The sequence below is a fragment of the Nipponia nippon genome, unplaced genomic scaffold, assembly GCF_047370975.1.
Source record: "Nipponia nippon isolate SJK-2023a ecotype South Korea unplaced genomic scaffold, ASM4737097v1 scaffold_12, whole genome shotgun sequence".
Taxonomy (NCBI): Eukaryota; Metazoa; Chordata; class Aves; order Pelecaniformes; family Threskiornithidae; genus Nipponia; species Nipponia nippon.
In genome coordinates, this window is record NW_028262313.1 from 3,830,590 (window position 1) to 3,849,156 (window position 18,567).

Consider the following 18,567-nt stretch of genomic DNA (forward strand, 5'->3'; position numbering starts at 1 on the left):
ACTTTGCTGTCACTGCCTTCAGAGTGAAAGAGAGGATCTATGTTTGAAAGGAAACATCTTGCATTTCCAACTTGAATGTGACGTGATCCCCCATGATGGCTTTGATGGGATTTTCCTTTCCGTCATTTAATATTCCATCAGGAAAGTCCTTCAAACCAATGTTACATTCAGCAGGCATTTTGAGAGAGGTTGGCAATTATGTATTCAGTTAGAATTACTGTATAAAACGAAATTATCAAGAAGTTATTAAATTCTTGGTCACGAGTCTCCTAACTACTATGATGCAGCTCATAGACAACCTCAGAGAAAGGAGACATCTGGATTTCTTGTGGTTCTATTTGTCATGACCTTAGCTGGGACTCGCAGACCATATATCATACATAATTTGGTCAGCAAAAATGTACTGACAACGTCTGTGAGGTTCTGCATGTCCTTCAGGGTACAGGCAATGCATGTGGCAGGCGTTTCCATGGCTTTCTGCAAGCTTTGCAAATTGCTGTTAAGGGAAAACACTGCCACTGAACTGCCACCAGAATCTGGCTTGTGGAACTCACTGGGTCTGGCAGGATTTACCCAAGATATCGTGGGGTCTGTACTGGGGTGGGGATGCTTCATTTTCTGCTATCAGGGAATTTGTTTTCAGCTGGGAAAGATTTATTGACTGTGGTGATTTGCTTGTAGTAGGGAGGGGACGAGCCAGAAGAAATCTAGTGCAAAAGGTATTTTTCTTTTGGACGACTTGTACATTTTAATGCTTTCTCATATCTGGATGTGTCGGGAATGTCTTGAGTGAGTTCATCGAATAACTCATTATGAGCTGCATTGTTTCCAAACACTTACAAAAGGCTTATTAGGACAGGAAGCGGCCTTTTGACTTGCAGCCTGCTTCCTGTTGATCCCTCAGAGGATGTAAAGGCCTCATTCTCCCAAATTTCAGTAGGAGCTTATCTGCAGCCAAAGTCATCTGCTGAGATTGAGGGGATCTGCCAAGGGTGCACAAATGCACTGACTCAGCACAGCCTCTGGGGTCTGGAAGGTGGCTCTGGAGGAGTGACAGGTCTCACCCAGGAGATACTGGTGCTGTGGAGCTCGGGAGGAGCCCCACACTGGCCAGCTGCTGCAGGTGGCCTTGGAGCCCACCTTTTAGTTCCTCTCTCTCCTCCTTCCCCAGACTGAAAACTTTGTTCGTGCTGCTCCCTGGGGTTTCCAGTGATTCAGGCTGTAGAAGGGTGCAGCCCTCTGACTTCAGAGTCTGGACAGCCTCTGCAGATGGTTACAAGGCTTGGAGTGGTGAAACTATGCTCTGGAGGTATTCCTCCACCCTTCTCTCCCCAGCAGCTGAGCTGACTTTGGCTTACTAGCATTGGTATTTAAAAGACTTTCAGATGCGTGTGGTCCCTGTAAAAATAAATCTCCTAAGGAAACTAACGTTATGTTGTGAAAGTCTGCCAAGTCCCCATTACTTATTAGCTTGTAGTATTATGTAGAGGAGACTTAACCCTATAGTCTGATATAGGATAATTCTTCGATGAACTGTCAGCTTTTTTGAAGATTCAGGTTTAAAGCCTGTTGCTCTATAGGGTCAAGACTGAGCCATTGGCTTTATGGGCTTTCAGTTTTGAGTGCCTTGACACGTTTGGCAGAGCCCTGAAATAGTAATTTGTCATTTCAGAGGGTTTTGGCATGTAAGTTCATGTCAAGCAGAGCTTTGAAAGCAGTGATCAGGGGCGACATTTTCAAAGCAGTCCAGAACAGCAGAGGTTAAAATAAGAAATGTAATTAAACATGTGCATCTAAATAGACTGACTTGAAAATGTTAATCCAAGACTTCCTTCAAAAACAGTCATGACTTGATTTAAATTTTTCCAGAATTCTCATCTGTGGTGCAGCCGGATCTCGGCTACTTATCACCCTAACTTACATCCTGATCGGAGAACATGCTGTGCTATCAGATGCAATTTTTATAGAAGTCAGGATGATGTATAGCAAAGCAACTGGGCATTGACATAGAGAGTACTTAAGACTGCAACTCCTAATGACGCTAGAAACTGGATTTTCTAGGTGTTTGTGAAGAAGTTAGCACAAAGCAGCCACAAAAATCCCTTCTACCTGCAGTCTGTCCCTTTCCAAAGTATCACGGTTGCTCAGCAATGTCAACAAACATGTCTTTATACAGATTTAGTTACACAGGCAAAAGTCTAAATGTTAGCTTCCTGGAGGAAAGATGATTCACCTGATTTAAAGCAGATAATTTAATCTGAAGAGCTAAATTTATCTTTTCTTTTTAGCTAGATGAAATTATTAAATGGGAAGAAGAATTATTTTCCACTTCTCAATCACTCATGCTGCCTAAAATGGTTTAGATTATGGTGTCTCAGAGGGTGAGTCTCTTCTGATGTAAACAGGTTTTGACTAGCATTAACTCCTTAAGGCCAGTGAAGAAGCTTTTGTGCCTGACCAACAGAAATGAAGTCAGGAGCAGGCTCTTGCATTCATCAAGAAAGAACTGTTTATTTCTGTGCCTTATTGCATAGTCCAGCCAAGTCTGTAGTATGAGCTGATCCTGTTTGCATTTGTAGAGAAATAAATATGGTGTGATTCCACCGAGAACATGTGAAATCAATCTGTCTGCAGGGCTCTTTGCCTCCAATGATGCTCTGGCTGCTGAGATCCTTCTTGCCTTGTGGCAAGCTTAAAGGAGGACAACTGTACTGAAGGTGATTTGGGCACCTTTTAGAAATAACTTGAGATTTTACCCAAGATGAACATTACCATCATTGGCTATAGAAACCTTATCCTTAAGTCAGGAACAAATACCGTGTCTCTTGCTGGAGTAATTCTGCTTTTAAAAGGAAGTGCCCATGTTCCAAAAAGTTTCTGGCAGTGTCCTGAGCAGACATGTCCATATAGACACGCTCCATCTTCTCACCAGCGGGTATGGTCTCAGATGTGGAAAGATGTCAAGAGCCATCTGTTAATGCTGTTTGAGACCCTTTGCTGTCCTCAGAACCCTCCATACAAGTCAAACTTGGGAGATGAATAAGTTGTTGTACAATTCTACTGACTGCATGGGTTTACATCATCCTGCCAGGTTACCCTGGAGTAGTATCCAGATCCTTAGACATCATCCCAAACAGTTTGCCTCTTCTCTGTCAAAGCTCTATGCACCACTGAAGACTGAATTTGGTTTCCTTTTCTCTATTCTTGCTGTTACTGTACTTAGCACATGCATAATGATTTGTATCTTTTGCAGATTTTAAAAGTATGAATAAATTTATATTTACAGCAGTATTGTGGTATGGGGAAAAACTGTTAATCCTGGACAGATTAAGCACATGGTGATGAATGGCCAGGTATTATCTAATTTGGAATGGGATCTAATGGGAAGGCGAAGGCTTAAAGTCCCACCTACCTCTCGCATCTGCATCCAGAGACCTACTGAAATATGCCCTGGAGAGCACAGACCCTGCTCTTCCCTGTGGTCCTCTCAAGTGCTAATTCCCAAGGAAGGAGAGCAGATCTGTGGTCTCCTCTGTACTGATCCCACCACCACATAAGGGAGCAGCCAACAGCTTTAGCAGAGGATGCACAGGGGGCTTCGAATAAAAGGATGGTTTCAGGGAATACAAAACTTTTTACAAATACCACGCATGAAAGTTGCTGACAAAGAAGATGAGCTTTCAGTGGGTTTGTGTCAGTGTTGCCTGCACTATCATGTACAGGGCAGACAAAGCTGGAATAAATACTAACTTTTTCTGTGTAAATGTGATACTGCTGTGATGTGCCAAAATGACAAAATCTGATGTTTTCATTCAAAACAGACACAGTGTTGTTAGGAAAGATTTCCTTCCACAGATGGGAAGACCCTCCCATTTCCAAATCCTGTTCTTTTCAAAAATAAAGATGGGACCAGCACCAGTGGGGCTAGGAGCAGGGTTAGTGCTGCTGCTCTTCTAACTGCAGGATAAAAATCTCCATCTAGAGAGCAGGTGAAAGATTTTGCTGTCAAAGTGAAAGACCCCAGTACAATTTTGTAACAGCTGAGTCCTCCTGCAGTGGAATCAGAAAATAAACTTCTCTTAGTTTGGGATATGAGCCAGGTTGAATCTGTTGGGTTAAGCTTGTGTTGAATGACTCCATCCTGAACCCCTTGGGGATTTGAATGAACTGGGATTCAGAGCTCTGGCTTTGGCTTATGTCCAATGTTAATGGAGGAAAATTATTCAGGGGCACCGCATGCAGAACCACCAAGTGAATTCTCCCTTTCTGCTTGCCAGTGTAAACCATGAATGCTATGTAAAACCAGTACAGGAGCAGGACTGTGCCCAGTTCCACTGGTCAACTTTTTTCTTAGTTGCTTTCCTAACGGGCAGGAGTCTTGTGCCAGCATTGTAGCACACTGTAGGACTGTAGCCATGACCTCCCTGTACTGGTAATCCTATAATATTGGTGCATCAGTCCGATTATTCTCTTTTTTTTTCAGTGGGGCCAGATGCTTTCTCAGTGAAGCTAGAGCCAAGGGGAAATTTGCATCCTTCAGAACATCACCCCAAAACTTGCCCCTTTCAACTTTTTGTTTACCCATCTGTTAACATATCCAGAGCTGGAATGAACACACCCTTTTTTTCCTCAAATACAGAGAAGACTACAAGACGACGACTGATGAGAGTAAAAACCACTGAGGCAAAGTTACCGTGAAGGGATCGAACAAGGCACTAGGACCTAGGAGGCGTCTCATCCACCCTGGCAGGAATTTCTTGCTTGGAGCTCAGACAACAAAGGCAGAGTGAGCCTGGTTTTCTTTCTCTCAGCATCTCCACCCTGTGCGCTGAAAATCGGTGAGTAGAGCTTTTTTGAGTGACTTGCATGCAGAAAAGTAACAGATGTCAGATAGAAAGGATGAATCTTTCTCTTAGTACCTTGCAGCATCTGCAGTTCATTTTAAAATCAAACCCCCTGCATCCTCTGATTCATTCCCGAAGTTGCTTGGATGTTTCATTGTTCACTGCATGACACCAGACTGAATCTACCCCAACTGGCATCGTGGGGAAAACGTTCCCAACTCGGGGCTTCTGTGCAGATTGCCTGCATTGTCATCTTCTGCTTCATTGCAGACGGGGGGACAATGATTTTTCTTGCACAGGTCACACTGACATTGTAAAATACAGGGAAGGAGCTTCATTCTGGCAAATGTAAGGGGTGGGGAAGAGATAGCAACAGCTTTTCCTAGATTTATACCTGGCTGCCAAGTGCTGGTGTAAATCTCCTTTCTGCCCTGTGTTAACATGCAAGCAACATACGTGAGCCGCATGTTCCTGGTTGGGCTGGGGGAGTGGAAGGGTCTTTCTATCGCAGGGTTGGGGGTGCCTCCTCCTTTTGTGTTGGGGTTTGGTGCGGGAGGAAGGCTGCTCTTGAGCATAAACGAGAGACCGTGCAGAAATTCCTGTTTGCTGGGTGTCAGCTCAAGTCTCAGCTTTTCTGTGCTAGTCGCCTGCGCTGGGAGCCCCCGGCGCTCAGAACAATGAAAGGTGAGCTAGCAGGGCGGCTGTCCCCTGGGCAGGGGCACTTCCAGCAATTACATCACTTAGGGCTGGAAGTGGGGTGGAAATAGCCCCTTTATTTTCTCCTCCTCATTAAACAGGAGCAGAAATGCGATTCAGAGGAGACTCGGGCTGAAAAGAGCTTATCGAAGCCTTGTTTCAATGACAGATTTTTTCTTTCCAGTCATTTCTTCTTAGAGATGTAGGCTGGTCCTGGGAATTGATTGATGGGCTAGGAGGGGGCTGCGGATAGGGGGAAGGGTGGGCTGGATCTCATTGCTAACCCTCATTGAACAGGCTGTCACAAAGAAACTGCTTATTCCCCTGTGACCGTTCTTTCATAAATGCCAGTTTATTCTAATGTTAAACATTCAGATGCTCTGGTTCCTTCCGTTATTCAACAGATTGAAGGGCTGACTTACTGGGATCTCCTTGTTTTCTGTTGCCAAAGGAAACCTCACAGGGCTCAGAGGTTTAATTCATTGCCAACTGGTGTTTGGACGAGTTTTTTGGGGCTGAGTTGTGATTGCCATGTATCCCTTTGGCCCCAAGTCCCAGTTTTCTGCACTTTGAAAACTCCCAGGTGCAGGAGCAGACGGCTCTCTAGAAACGTGTTCCCTGCCCCCAGTAGTTGGATCCCTTTCAAAATGAGAGAACCCCTCCTACCCTTGGTCCCCAGAATCGATGCAAATCTGGGTCAGGGGAGGGGGTGCTTCCCAAATACATCTGTCCTGCTCCAGACACAGCTCTTGCATTAGTGTTGTTTTTCTCTCTGGATTGTGGCTCTGCTTGGCTCTAACCTGCCCCTTTGCACTCCTTTTCTCCCCATCTCCTTCCTGCTCAGCTTCAGATCTTTAGGGTTCACCAAACTATGGAACTTGATTTTGGACACTTTGACGAAAGAGACAAGGCGTCCAGAAACATGCGAGGCTCACGTATGAACGGGTTGCCCAGCCCCACTCACAGTGCTCACTGTAGCTTCTACAGAACCAGGACCTTACAGGCACTGAGTAACGAGAAGAAAGCCAAGAAGGTGCGTTTCTATCGCAACGGGGACCGCTACTTCAAGGGGATTGTATATGCCGTGTCCTCTGACCGCTTCCGAAGTTTTGATGCTCTCCTGGCTGACCTGACCCGGTCCCTGTCCGACAACATCAATCTGCCTCAGGGAGTCCGTTACATTTACACCATCGATGGGTCGCGGAAGATTGGGAGCATGGATGAGCTGGAGGAAGGTAACTAGCATCGCTGTCTGGTGCAGTGAGGAGGAGGGGGAGGAAGGGGGCTGCACCATTTGGGTCTGCTGTTCAGGTCACATTTCCTCCGGTGCCCGGGGATGCTTCTGCCTCTCTGCGCTGAACCTGCCTGTTTGCCTTCCCCTCCAGAGAGGTGCGGGAGAGGGTGGCAATGCAGGGGCTGACAACCCCCGGGTGTCCCCCAGCACGCTCGCTCAGCTGCAGATGTGGAGCCACAGGGGTGTGTCTTAGTCTTGGCTAGACATGGCTGTGTCCATCGCTCAGGGGGCTGTCTGAAGGTGTCCCCACGTCTGTGCGGGCTGAGGGGAGTCCCAGATGGGTGCCGGAGGTGGCTGAGGAGTGATGTGGGTTTCCCACTGGGGTGGATGGGTATGAATGGAAAAGTGAGGGGTGCGGGGGGATTCATGTAGTGTGTGTGTGTAATGGGGGTGGGAGGGATTTATGTGCTCTGTGTATGGGGGGGTTTTGAGGGGTTCATGCGCAATGTGTGTGTATAGGGGTGTGGTCAGGGCTGTGCAGGGACTCGAGTGTGTGTGGAGTGGGGTGTTGGGGTGCATGCAGCGTGTGTATGGTGGATGTGTGGAAGGTGGGGTGTTAGGGGTTTTTACAGGGCTTGGGGAGTGTGTGGAGGGGTGCGTTGGGAGTTGATGCAGTGTGTTTAGAGGGGGAAGTTAATGAATGAGGTGTTTGTATGGAGAAGGATGTTTTGGGGGGGTCGCACTTAGTGAAATTTGGGGTTTTATACGTACGTGTGTGTGTGTGGAGGAAGGTGTAAGGAGAGTTAATTGCAGAGGAGGTGTTGGGATTCCTTGAGAGGGGGTTCATGCACAGGGTGTGTTGGGGTTTGTGCCCAGGGAGCATGTGGAGGTGTGTTGGGCTGTAAGGGGGAGTGCTGGGGTAGGGTCTTGCATAGCGATGTGTGTGGAGGGGGTGTTGGGAGTTATGTGCTGCATCTGAATATGGTTCATGCAGGGTCTGTACGGAAGGGAGGTGTATTGAGATGTTCACATGGGGGAGTGTAAGGGGGTGTATTTGAGGAATGCTTCTGCAGGACCTGTGTGTGGTGGGGTGGGTTGCTGTGGTGGGTGTGTGGGAAGGCATCCCCTGCGTGGCAGGTCTGAGCGTGCAGGGGATGCTCAGGGCAGGTCTGAGTGTATCCCTGTATCTTGGGAGGGTGTTGGTGTGCTTGTTCCTCCAAGTGTCACTTGGACTGTGGGATGAAGGATGAGTCAAAAATCCATCCTCCTGTCTGGAGGGGGTGACCTGGGGGCAGGCTTACTCCTGTGGAGCTCAGCTGCCAGCCTTGTCTGTGCTGGGGGAGCTCCCTCTGCAGCAGTGGGCTGGCTGCTGTGGGTGCTGCCTTTCTCGAGGAGTGTTGGGAGGACCCCCAGGATGAAACCGCTACATGGCCAGTCCTGCCTCCTTGCCCAAGGCATGGCCATGGGCAAGCTCTGCTGGTGGCACAGCCTAAGTGGGGTGCCCACAGCCACCCTGCTTTTCTCTTCCCTGAGCAATTCAGATGTTCCATTCTTTGTTTGGACCTGGTATATCCCAATTACTCTGTTGCAAGAGGGGAGTTGCTCTTCCCTGCTCCTTGATGTTTTCCTCCAAGCAAATGACCTGGCCGATTGGGTGACTACAAAAAATCCACAAGGCTTTTGCCTTTAATAAAAGACAATGAATGTGAGTGTGTGAGCCACTGAACTGCAGGGGCAGCCTCAGCAGTGAGTCATTGTGTGACCTTGACTAAAGCATCTCTCCCTAGAATTCCTTATCTGTCAAGTGGGATACTCATTTCCCCAAAATACTTCATGGGGACAAGCACACAGAATAAATATTGGTTCCATAGAGGAGTTTCACTGGGAAGAAATAGCTGCCTTTCGGAGAGATGATGCAGTCCTAGTGGAGTTATTCTCAGCCCAGCTACAGCTGTCAAACGGAGGTGTGGCCTCCCTTAATTTTAGAGATTCTGCCATGTTTCATTGTGATCTCTTAATATGGCCACAGCCTTTCTCTAATGGCAGCTCTCAGTCCTGCTTGTCCTAGGTTTTATGTAAATCTTCAGGAATAACTCCACAGGAGAAAACGCAGTTCTTTATTCTCCTTTTATACTCCTCCTGCTTTTTGTCAGTGAAGTTAAGAAAGCTTTAGTTGTTATACCTGCTTTACACTGGGTTTTGCTGCAGGTAAGAAGGTGCCTAGTTCTTGAAAATATTTTTTTACTGGTTAAGGTACAGGCAGGAGATGCCAGCATTTGGGTTCTGGCTTTGTTCTGCCAAAATGGTATCTGGAAAGAGCACCGAAGAAGTGGCACTAAAACAAAAATAGTGATTGTCTGTGTGGCTTTGTCCTCCGCAGAGCATCAGCTAGGAAAATACAATCTGAGCAGAGTGAAAACAAAGGAGTCCAGTGTTTGAAAATGCAGAAGTAGATCTGCATGCTGTTATTACCAGTTTAATGATAACAATATTCCCATATTTCTGGGGATGACCTACGCATCTGTTGTAGAAAAGCAGCCTGGGAAAGATGTTACTTTTGATTTATAATACCACAGTTGTAACCAACCTTGTGGTAAACTATGCTATTAGCTTGGGTGTTTGTATAACTGTGTACTAGGTACATGCATGGAAAAACAGAACTTCAGAGTAATTGCACTGTGACATACAAGAACAGTACATACACAAACAGTATATGTTTGCCATATAAATTAGCTTTCTGGTTGGAGACTGAAGGTAACTAAACCAGTTCTAGTTGCTATAATGTGACTAATTTATTATTGTAATTTCCAATAAACAAGTAGAACCTAGGAAGAGAAGTCATCAGAGAGCCTCATCTCAGTAGTTTGATTGCAAAAGCTGGTGAATTACGGATAATATTTCACATCACATTCTAAGTACTTGATTACTTCTGCATGATTTCAGTGTGCTTATATGGTGTAGCCTGAATGTACTTCTGGAGGGTAGAGAATGATATTGCACAGTACCAGTATCCTTGAGGGATACTGATACATTTCAGGTGAACAAAAACCACTTTGTTTGCTGCTAATTAAATGGGACCTGGAAATAACCCTTTTGGTCTCCAGACCCAGACTTGGTACTCCTTTCTTCCCTGGCATTCAGGGTCGTTCTCATAAGGTTCTGGGTGGATGTTTTACTTCCCAGTCTGTCTAAGATGGAACAAGTGAAGTGTCTCTTACTCTTTGATCACATCCCTCCTAGCTGCCAGTTGGGATGTGCCTCTTGGTCCTTTCCTGTACTGAACCCTAATGCCTCACATTTTGGAAGCCCACCAGGACTCTGTCTCATAGGTGCTTTTTGCTGCCGGCCGAGTTCTTCCTCACCTGTCACTGGCTGCTTTTTCCGTGCTGCCTCCTGTACCAGAGCTCTGCCTATGTCCATGTCTCCCAATGACCTTCTCTCAAAATCCACCTGCCTGATCATTTTTTTTCCTCCCTCCCTTCACTCACAATGGCCATCTTCCATCACCGTAGTCATTGTCTGAATCTTGACTCCCTATTGTCAGCATGCAGTTTTAATGTATTTGTAAATAAAACATATGATTAGGACTGTATTCCTTCTTAATCTATATGTTGGTTTAATGCAGTACAGCATCCTATTACTGCACTGTTACAGCTGATCCTGACTACAGGTAAATTGCTGACAGCATCTCCCACTTGCATGCTCTCTTGGCTGAGTCAGGAGTGGATATTGGGCCCAAGTGCTGCTATCTAGCATGGCTGGTTTAGTCAATTAGTGAATCTTTTGGAAAAGAGCACCAGGTGATCTTTATTCCCTTTCATATTATAATTGGTTCTAGTGACCAAGGCTTTAGGAAGTCAATATATGAAGCTGCCTTTATAGATTATTGGTAAGCCACTGTTGTAACAATTATTTCTGTGCCTTGTACTGTGAGAAAACTTGAATACGAAAGATATTAAAACTCATGTGCCATCTTTTCCAGCCTTGCTCAAGCTGATATTAGAGCAGCTCACATTGTCATCCAAGTTTCTACGAAAATCTAGTTGCCTTTGACATCTGGACAGGGTGGCTTGTTCCTTGGTTCATTTTGAGCCTCTGTGTTCTTGTAGACCCATTGTGATGAGATGGCAAATTCTCCCTGTTTCAGCTCTGATTGCTCTTTTTCTTTGAATGGAGGGCTGGATGAAGGTGGAAGCTGATATTATGCATTGATTTCAGCAGCAAAGATGGCTTAAGAAATGCTGTTCTTGGCCACTTGTTCCAAACTCAGGTTGCAACTTGCTGTCCCCGTTGTCCCACAAACGAACTCTTTGTAGGGCAAAAGATTTTTTTAGCCTACTCCATAATGTTGCTGCTTTCCCGTGTGGCCCCACTTGCAGTTTCTTGACGTAACAAAAGGGACAGTGAGGTGCAACTTGAGAGTGAGGGAAAGGCACAAGGCAGACTCCTGGCTGCTGAAGCCATTGCAGCTCTCAGTTAACCTCAATACTGGTGGAGACTGGTTTGTTTCCTATGGAGGGAGGGACTGACATCTCCCCAGAAGCCGAATTCCCCACTTGTAAAGATTTGACACTTGCCACATTGTAGAATCATAGAATGTCCTGAGTTGGAAGGGAACCCACAAGGATCATCAAGTCCAACTCCTGTCCCTGCATAGGACAACCCCAAAATTGACACCATATGTCTGAGGGCGTTGTCAAAATGCTTCTTGAATATTGTCAGGCTTGGCGCCGTGACTACCTCGTATTTAGAGGCGTAAAACAAATGGGGAATCCTACAGTGCAAGGCACTATTTAAATGTGTAAGAAGAGAGAGCTCCTGACCAGGGAGATTATGGTCTGAACATGTCAAGGTGGAAGAAGGTGTTATGACTGATGAGAAACAGAGATGCAGAAAAGCAGTCTGACTTGTTTGTCCAAAGTCTGTAGACGAGACAAAGATGGAAGTCAAAGCTCTGAGATTTCTGGTTCAAGTGCTTTCATTTCCTTCCTGAGCCTTTCTCAGGGTCCGGTCAGTGGTTTGGAGGCACTTGCATCTTTCAGGTTTTTTATTATAAGTGGATTTTGGACCTGCTTCTAGTCAGTGGCTGATTCCATGTGAATTACGCATCCTTTGCTGTGTATGGTCAGGGTCAGAAATACATGTGAAAATAAACCCATCAAATACAAACATAGCATGGATTAGACATGGTCAGTAAAGGCAGACATAGATTAAAACTAGAATTTGAGAGACTCAACATTTAGTTGAATCTGTAGAGGTCCTCCCTTCTGAGCTCCTGGTATGCTCAGGCTCTGAGGCAGGGCACAGCCTGCCTTGTGTTGTGGTCGGAGGACCCATCTGAGGGTGGATTTATGCCCTTGTCCTGTGCTGGGCTACTTGTCTGAAATTTCTTCTTGCCTCAGATTAAACACTAGAAAAAGCTGAATAGGATTTTGTTTTGCTCAGTGGGGTTTCATTGCAAACGTTCTTGGCCTGTGTGAGATATTCCAGAAAGTGTTTCCAAGCTTTTTGTATCCTATCATGCCCTGGGGAATCTTTTCCAAAATCTCGTCCAGGAGTGTTTAAAGTAATCATAGGAGGGGCTCCACCCTGGAGCTGTCCGGAGCCTGGTGTGTGCTGGGACTGAGGGGTTTATAGGAAGTATATTGAAATCTCCACCCTATGTGTGTGTGTTCCAGTTTGCCCGGAAAACTGGATTTCATGTAGTCCAATACTGAAGTCTTGGTAACCTGTGGCATTGCTTTCTGTTTTTCTGTGGCTATTGTCCTGACAGCTTGGCTACTTACATCCTGTATAACAAAAATTATCCTTGTGGTTCTGTTTTATTTTCTTGGTCATCCTGGCTGTCACGCTAGGACTGGTGTGGTCCCATAAATTCTTTATGGGCATCGTGTGGTTTCAAAGGCGATTTGGTAATCATGCATTTCTTTCACTTTTTCAACAGAGCAAGAGGTGCTTCTCCGTCATGGGAGAGCTCCCTGTTGAAGAGCCAAAGGAAGGAAGCTCTTCCAGAGTTCATTTTGCCATGGTGGAGTAGGTCTTGAGGCGGAGGAAGATCCTTTTTAATGCACAAAGTAGCAGGAAGTTCATGCATTTGAAACTAAAGGCCTACTTTAATGCTATATGTAATGAACTCTGCAAGGCGTTAAGTCCACTTAATTCCTATTGAAGTCACAGTAAATCCCGTGAAACATGAAAGCTGGGCACAGTAGCACAATCTCAACTTTGTGACGGCAGAGCTAACAACCAAAAAATAATTGACTGCAGCCCACAGAGACTGTTTTTGGAATAACTGTTAGCAGTTACACTTTCAAAATGGCCTCGATCCAGCTTTCCCGATTTTTCTTGCAAGACTTCTGCCCACAGTTCATTATACTTGAAAACTCGCTGGTGCATACTGGGAAAGGATAACTTTTTCTGAAAGCGCAGCCTGTCATTTTTAGTATTGTAACAATTTGCTGCTGTAAGAGGGTTGAAGGATTAGTGCTCATCTTGAGCTTAGAGTTTCTCTAAGAAACGTTCTCAAAGGCAAACCTTATCTTTGCTGAGATCATCCCTTCTTTTAGGAGCTGAATAATCGCCTTGTGCTTCTATCAAATTGGTAGCATAGTAATGTGTAATGCACTTGTAGCCAGAGTAATTCAGTGTGATACAAGCCACAGCTTCAAATGGCAAATATGCTGATCATGACTTCAGGTCAAAGGTCTACAGTCAGTCCATCTATTGCTAAGGGCAGGATAGAAGGAATAAATGCATGCCTTGGCTGGTTTGGTGGCATGACAGAAATTGTGACACCTCTGGAGCACACTGGCATGATGACAAGTGTGCATCATCCTGCAGGGCTTTGGCTTCGCGGTGCAGAAAGGGCATCTTGCACTGACCTGGCACTGCACTAAAATGCTGTCCTTACCACCACTGGTGTCATGCCCATAGTGTGGTGTTCAGCAGCAGATTGGGTCTTGTCAGGATGATGCTTCTCACTCTTACAAAAGCTTCCCACCCCCAATGCATGCATGTGTCTCTTTGCGGCTGCTATTTGGGGTTTTGTTTGGAAGTAATGACATGGGTGTTCATCATACCTTCTCACGGCTTATAGTTGGATTTCTGCACATGTACACAGCTGCATGCTGTCTAAAGACGTGTTCCTGAAAATATTTGTGCACAGATTTTTATGCTTAGCGCTGGGGAGCAATATACTTCTTGGAGTTGTTTCTTTTGCTTTTGACAAAATCTCATATCCATTTCCTCCCCTTCAGTTATGCTATGCACGTCTTCTGCAACCATGCTGTGTCTATCCGTTATATTTCTTTGACTGGCACAGTTGTACACCTTGACTTCTCATTATAGGCTTAGCACAGATAGACGTAGCAGAGAAACCAAGAAGCCACTCCTCGTTCTGTGGTAGCACTATTCCCCATAAGATTTCTCTCTTGCAATCTTCTGGCCACAGTATGCATGTTCAAAGCTGGAAAGTTCACAGGTCTTCAGCCCATGCTTGCCTGATCCTGGTACCACCTCATGGAAAGGTCTGGGTAAAACTCAACTGTGGGAAGTGAAATAGCACGTGTTCCTGGCTGGCAAATGGCAAAAGGGATGTGCCTCACTGAGGAACTTGAATGATAATTTTGCTATTATTTGAGGGCCATAAACTGAGTTTGGGAAGACATCAGTTGAAATGATTTTTTAAATTAAGTTAAAGCTTCAGGTTACATCTTTAGGTCAGGGAAGAAGGAAAGAAAATCTCCTCTTCCCTGGAGCTATACTGCTATAACTGCAGAAATGGTGCTGAGAAGAGCTGCTATTCTGAAGTGTCACTCCAAGCAAATTTCTGTCCAGTTTTAAAATTCAATAAAGTATTTGGTAGGGTTTGGGTTAAATGAAACAAAGTGAGAAAGGGCAGATTACATTTTCCACTTGTGAATGCGAGCATGATTTGAAAGGCCAGTGTATGTATATGCACAACTACCTAATACTACATTTGTGGAAACAAAGTCTTAGGAGAAGAGCATCGCCTTCATGCCACTATTGCCTTCAGTGTACGCTCTTGTAAATACAGTAGACAGCTATGGTGTGCAGTGAAGAACTTCAAACGATTCAGCTGGAACTAAGAGTGACAGTACTGTACCAAACAGACCAATAATCTCTTCTGCTTACTTCAAAACATAGAACTTATTAATGGAAAATATGCTCCAATACCTCACATTTTATAGAACACAGTGCAAATATATACTTTCTTGCATTGTGGCATCTTCTATCCCAAAGTATTACATAGAGACAGATGAAAGTCAAGCTTTGCAACACTTCAGTGGCAGATAGTGCTACTTCTGTTTTTCAGGTAGGGAAGCAGAGGTGCAGGTGAGGTCAGGAGCTTCCACAGGGGGAGGCCTGGGGCAGAGGTGAGAATAGTATTGAAATCACTTATTCCTAGTGTTGCATTTAAACATAGAAATCCCTTTTCTCAAAGGATAACGCTACAGTTCTGTTGAACATGCTTATAAAGGCTCTGCTGCCCAGGGATTATGGGCTTGTGAGGGCTCAGGTTCTGCGGAGGGCTAATTCCCCGTGAGCATTTCAAACTCCCCTTGCTGCACTTCACACTCAGTTGTGAAACTGGAGAGAAGCGTGGGCCCCCTCTGCACCAGGTGTTGTTTGGCTGAAGCAGATGAATAAACCACAACTTATCACTTATTAATCAGAAAGATTTAAAGTATTCAATGCTTCTGGAAAGCAATATCTCCAGTGGGAATTCTTTATAATGTATGGTACTCTGTGGGGTATCTTTGTGCTTCTATTGAGTCAGATTCAAAAAATGTAAGGAGTTAAGGAGCTTCAGCTATGGGTACTACGTGGGCAGTTTATTGAGGGGTTTTGCTGACAGCGTACATACCTCAAATATAGAATTGCATTGTTTGTTCAAGCCAACAGAACCTTCTGGTGGGATTATTGCATTAGCTCGGGGTACACTAGTTGATAAAATGCCCAACTGACCGTGTTCGTTATGAACCTTGTTAGCTCTATTCTGCCTTCTGTATTTCTGCTCCATCTTCAGAAGGGAAAACAGAATATCTGCTTCCTGTCGATAAATGATTTTGGTCATTTTATGCAACTGGGAAGATGGAGAAAAGCTGCAGTTGGTGATGTAAGCAGCACGAGTACACATCACTTTTTGGCAAACTGGGTACAAAGTTGGGGCTAAAAGACAAGTTAGCAACCTGCGCAGTAATAAGGACATAAATAGTACATGGACCATTGTTTTAAGTCTATTAAAGCCTTCTGATTATTTTGTACCTGTTAGGGGTCTCATGATATGTTCTATGAAGGGATCATCTCGGTGCCTCTATCAAAAATGCAATTTAGTCAGCAGAAGGATGACTATATGAACACTATACTGGTTACGCTACATGCCTGGACCATAAAATTCTGTGGAAATCAGTGGGTTGTTTAGAAATCCATATTTACACCTTTGCCAGTCGGATGTCAAATCCTGCCCTAGAGATCCTGTGATGGAAAGCCAGACCCAGATGTTGGGTAGGCTTTTCAAAGATGTCCAGGCCCTGGAGTTTGCAGTAGGGAACAGATAAGGAAATGCAGCTGGTCTGTTTATAAGAACAATTTTTTTCTTATTCAAAATAGTTAAATCTATATTTTGATTTCAAACCTATTGTGATATTTGAAGAACTTCATTCTGTAAGATCAGCCCCATAAAACATCAAAAGAAACTCCAGATGATCCTACAGGTACCTATGTTATGCCTTCAGTTCCTATTAAAATTTTATCTAATGGCGAGACAAAAACTTCTTCCTCTAGCAGTGACTGACTTTTTTTTTCAGTGCATCCTCAAGTGCTCAGCAGCCTGAGTCATTTCAGACTAGACAGCTACATTCCCTTAGGGATACTGTTTTACAGTCTCGTTCTAGTAATATCTCTTCTAGCATCCATCAGATTTGCAGGCCCAAAAGAAGATCCTACAAATCCTTTAAGGTGCTCTTGAAACCTTAGATAGATAGGATCCTGTAAATTACAGACAAAGCTTGAAACTAATTTTGGATGGGATAGGGAAAGGCTTTTTTTGTGAATAACTAACAAGACTCTGTAACCCTTCTCTACCATGTCTAAATTTGGATTTAATATATTTTTGGTTGATACCAGCCATATAAAAGCAAGCAGTGGTATTTGGTGTAGTGTTTTATCTCAGCTGCCGCTAAGTCTGTCCTCTAATAAACTGCTGACACTACAGTGAAGCATATTTGTTATGCCTGCTAAATTTATCAAAGCTGCTTTTGGTAGAGACTATTCACTACCAGATTTTCATTATTTTTCAGGCATGACACAAAAGGTACTTTGTGGATGAATGTTGATATCCTCTTGGCAGGGGATGACAGACTGAAGTAGTAGCTAGGTCTGTAAACATGGAAAAGAAGCTGGCAAATTTACAAAATAATTTAGGTGATTAGATGAATTTGGTGTTTAGGAGCTTTTAGACAGCTTAGTTGCATCTTCAGATACCTAAATACTGTTATAACTCTCACCTTTTTTCAACCCCTGGTTCGTGTGACTAAGTGGTAGTATGTGTATGCTGATGCAAGCTATGGCTGACTTGCTTACTTTGGGGAAATACTAGTCATATTTTAAATAAGCATAAATATAAATATATGGAAGTGCTAATGAAAACAATGATGATTTACGTGATTAATGGGGGGAAACACGTAGCGTCTGTTTTTCAGCAGTCTTTTGGTAATAACTGTAGAATTAGACTGGTCTTCATTTCTTTCAAAAGGGGAGAGTTACGTCTGCTCATCTGACAACTTCTTCAAGAAGGTGGAATACACCAAGAATGTCAATCCCAACTGGTCTGTCAATGTGAAGACATCTGCCAACCAGAAAGCACCTCAGTCTCTGGCCAGCAGCAACAGCGCCCAGGCAAAGGAGAACAAAGATTTTGTGCGACCCAAGCTGGTAACCATCATCCGCAGTGGGGTGAAGCCCCGGAAGGCAGTCCGTGTGCTCTTGAACAAGAAGACTGCCCATTCGTTTGAGCAGGTTCTCACCGATATCACTGAAGCTATAAAACTGGAGACGGGAGTGGTTAAAAAGCTGTATACCTTGGATGGGAAACAGGTAGGAGATTTTACAGATGTTATGTCTTTTTCTTTCTCTTATCTTGAGGCTTTGCTGACTCAGAACAATTTTTGAAGCCTAAAATTAACCTGAGATGATTACTGCCATCTGTTCTCTTAGAAGTCAGACTTCTCATGCCAGTGGTTAAGTTACTAAATTTTCACTGATATTAATATCAAGTTAAGAATGTAGCCAACCGTCTGAGTGAAACAGATGCTCCGTCCTGCACGCCAGCATGCAGTGCGTGTCTTCTGGACTAGCTAAATAAATAACATGGGGAGTTCGGCTCACAGCCGCTGGCTGATTTGGCTCTGAAGTAATTGCAAGAACTCTTGAGCTTTGGATTCACTAAGGGAAAACGTGTTGCTTGACTTTCCTTCCCCTCAGATGCAGGCTTGCTAAGATAAAGTAATTGATCCAACCATGCTCTTTTGTCTAGCTCAGTAATTAGTGGGAAAAGCATGGTACTGTGTTGCATTTTCTTGACTAAATGTGTGAAGAGATAACAACATATGGAAAGGGATTTGGGTCAAAAATATGTAGTGGGTCATCATAATGTGCTTCATGTCTAGATTTTCCTGGAACTGAAGGAAACATCTGTCTCTTGTTAGCAGCTACACAGCAATAAGCCATTTCATACTGCTGTATCTATGAAAACCCTTAAAGGAATGCGGA

The 18,567-nt window shown here is 44.4% G+C and overlaps 1 protein-coding gene across 5 annotated transcripts in view; it reads left to right on the forward strand.

The window, feature by feature from the left end:
- Window positions 1–18,567, forward strand: part of DCX (doublecortin) — a 98,803-nt gene that overhangs the window by 10,042 nt on the left and 70,194 nt on the right. For 4 of the 5 annotated variants that reach the window (XM_087748432.1, XM_009477039.2, XM_087748434.1 and 1 more), the window contains exons 2-4: window positions 4,640–4,838; window positions 6,385–6,775; window positions 17,552–17,892. In XM_087748432.1, coding sequence (XP_087604558.1) covers window positions 6,412–6,775; window positions 17,552–17,892 — 705 coding nt within the window. In that variant the 5' untranslated portion in view covers window positions 4,640–4,838; window positions 6,385–6,411. The remainder of the gene's footprint in view (window positions 1–4,639; window positions 4,839–6,384; window positions 6,776–17,551; window positions 17,893–18,567) is intronic. The other variant, XM_087748433.1, reaches the window with a different exon arrangement.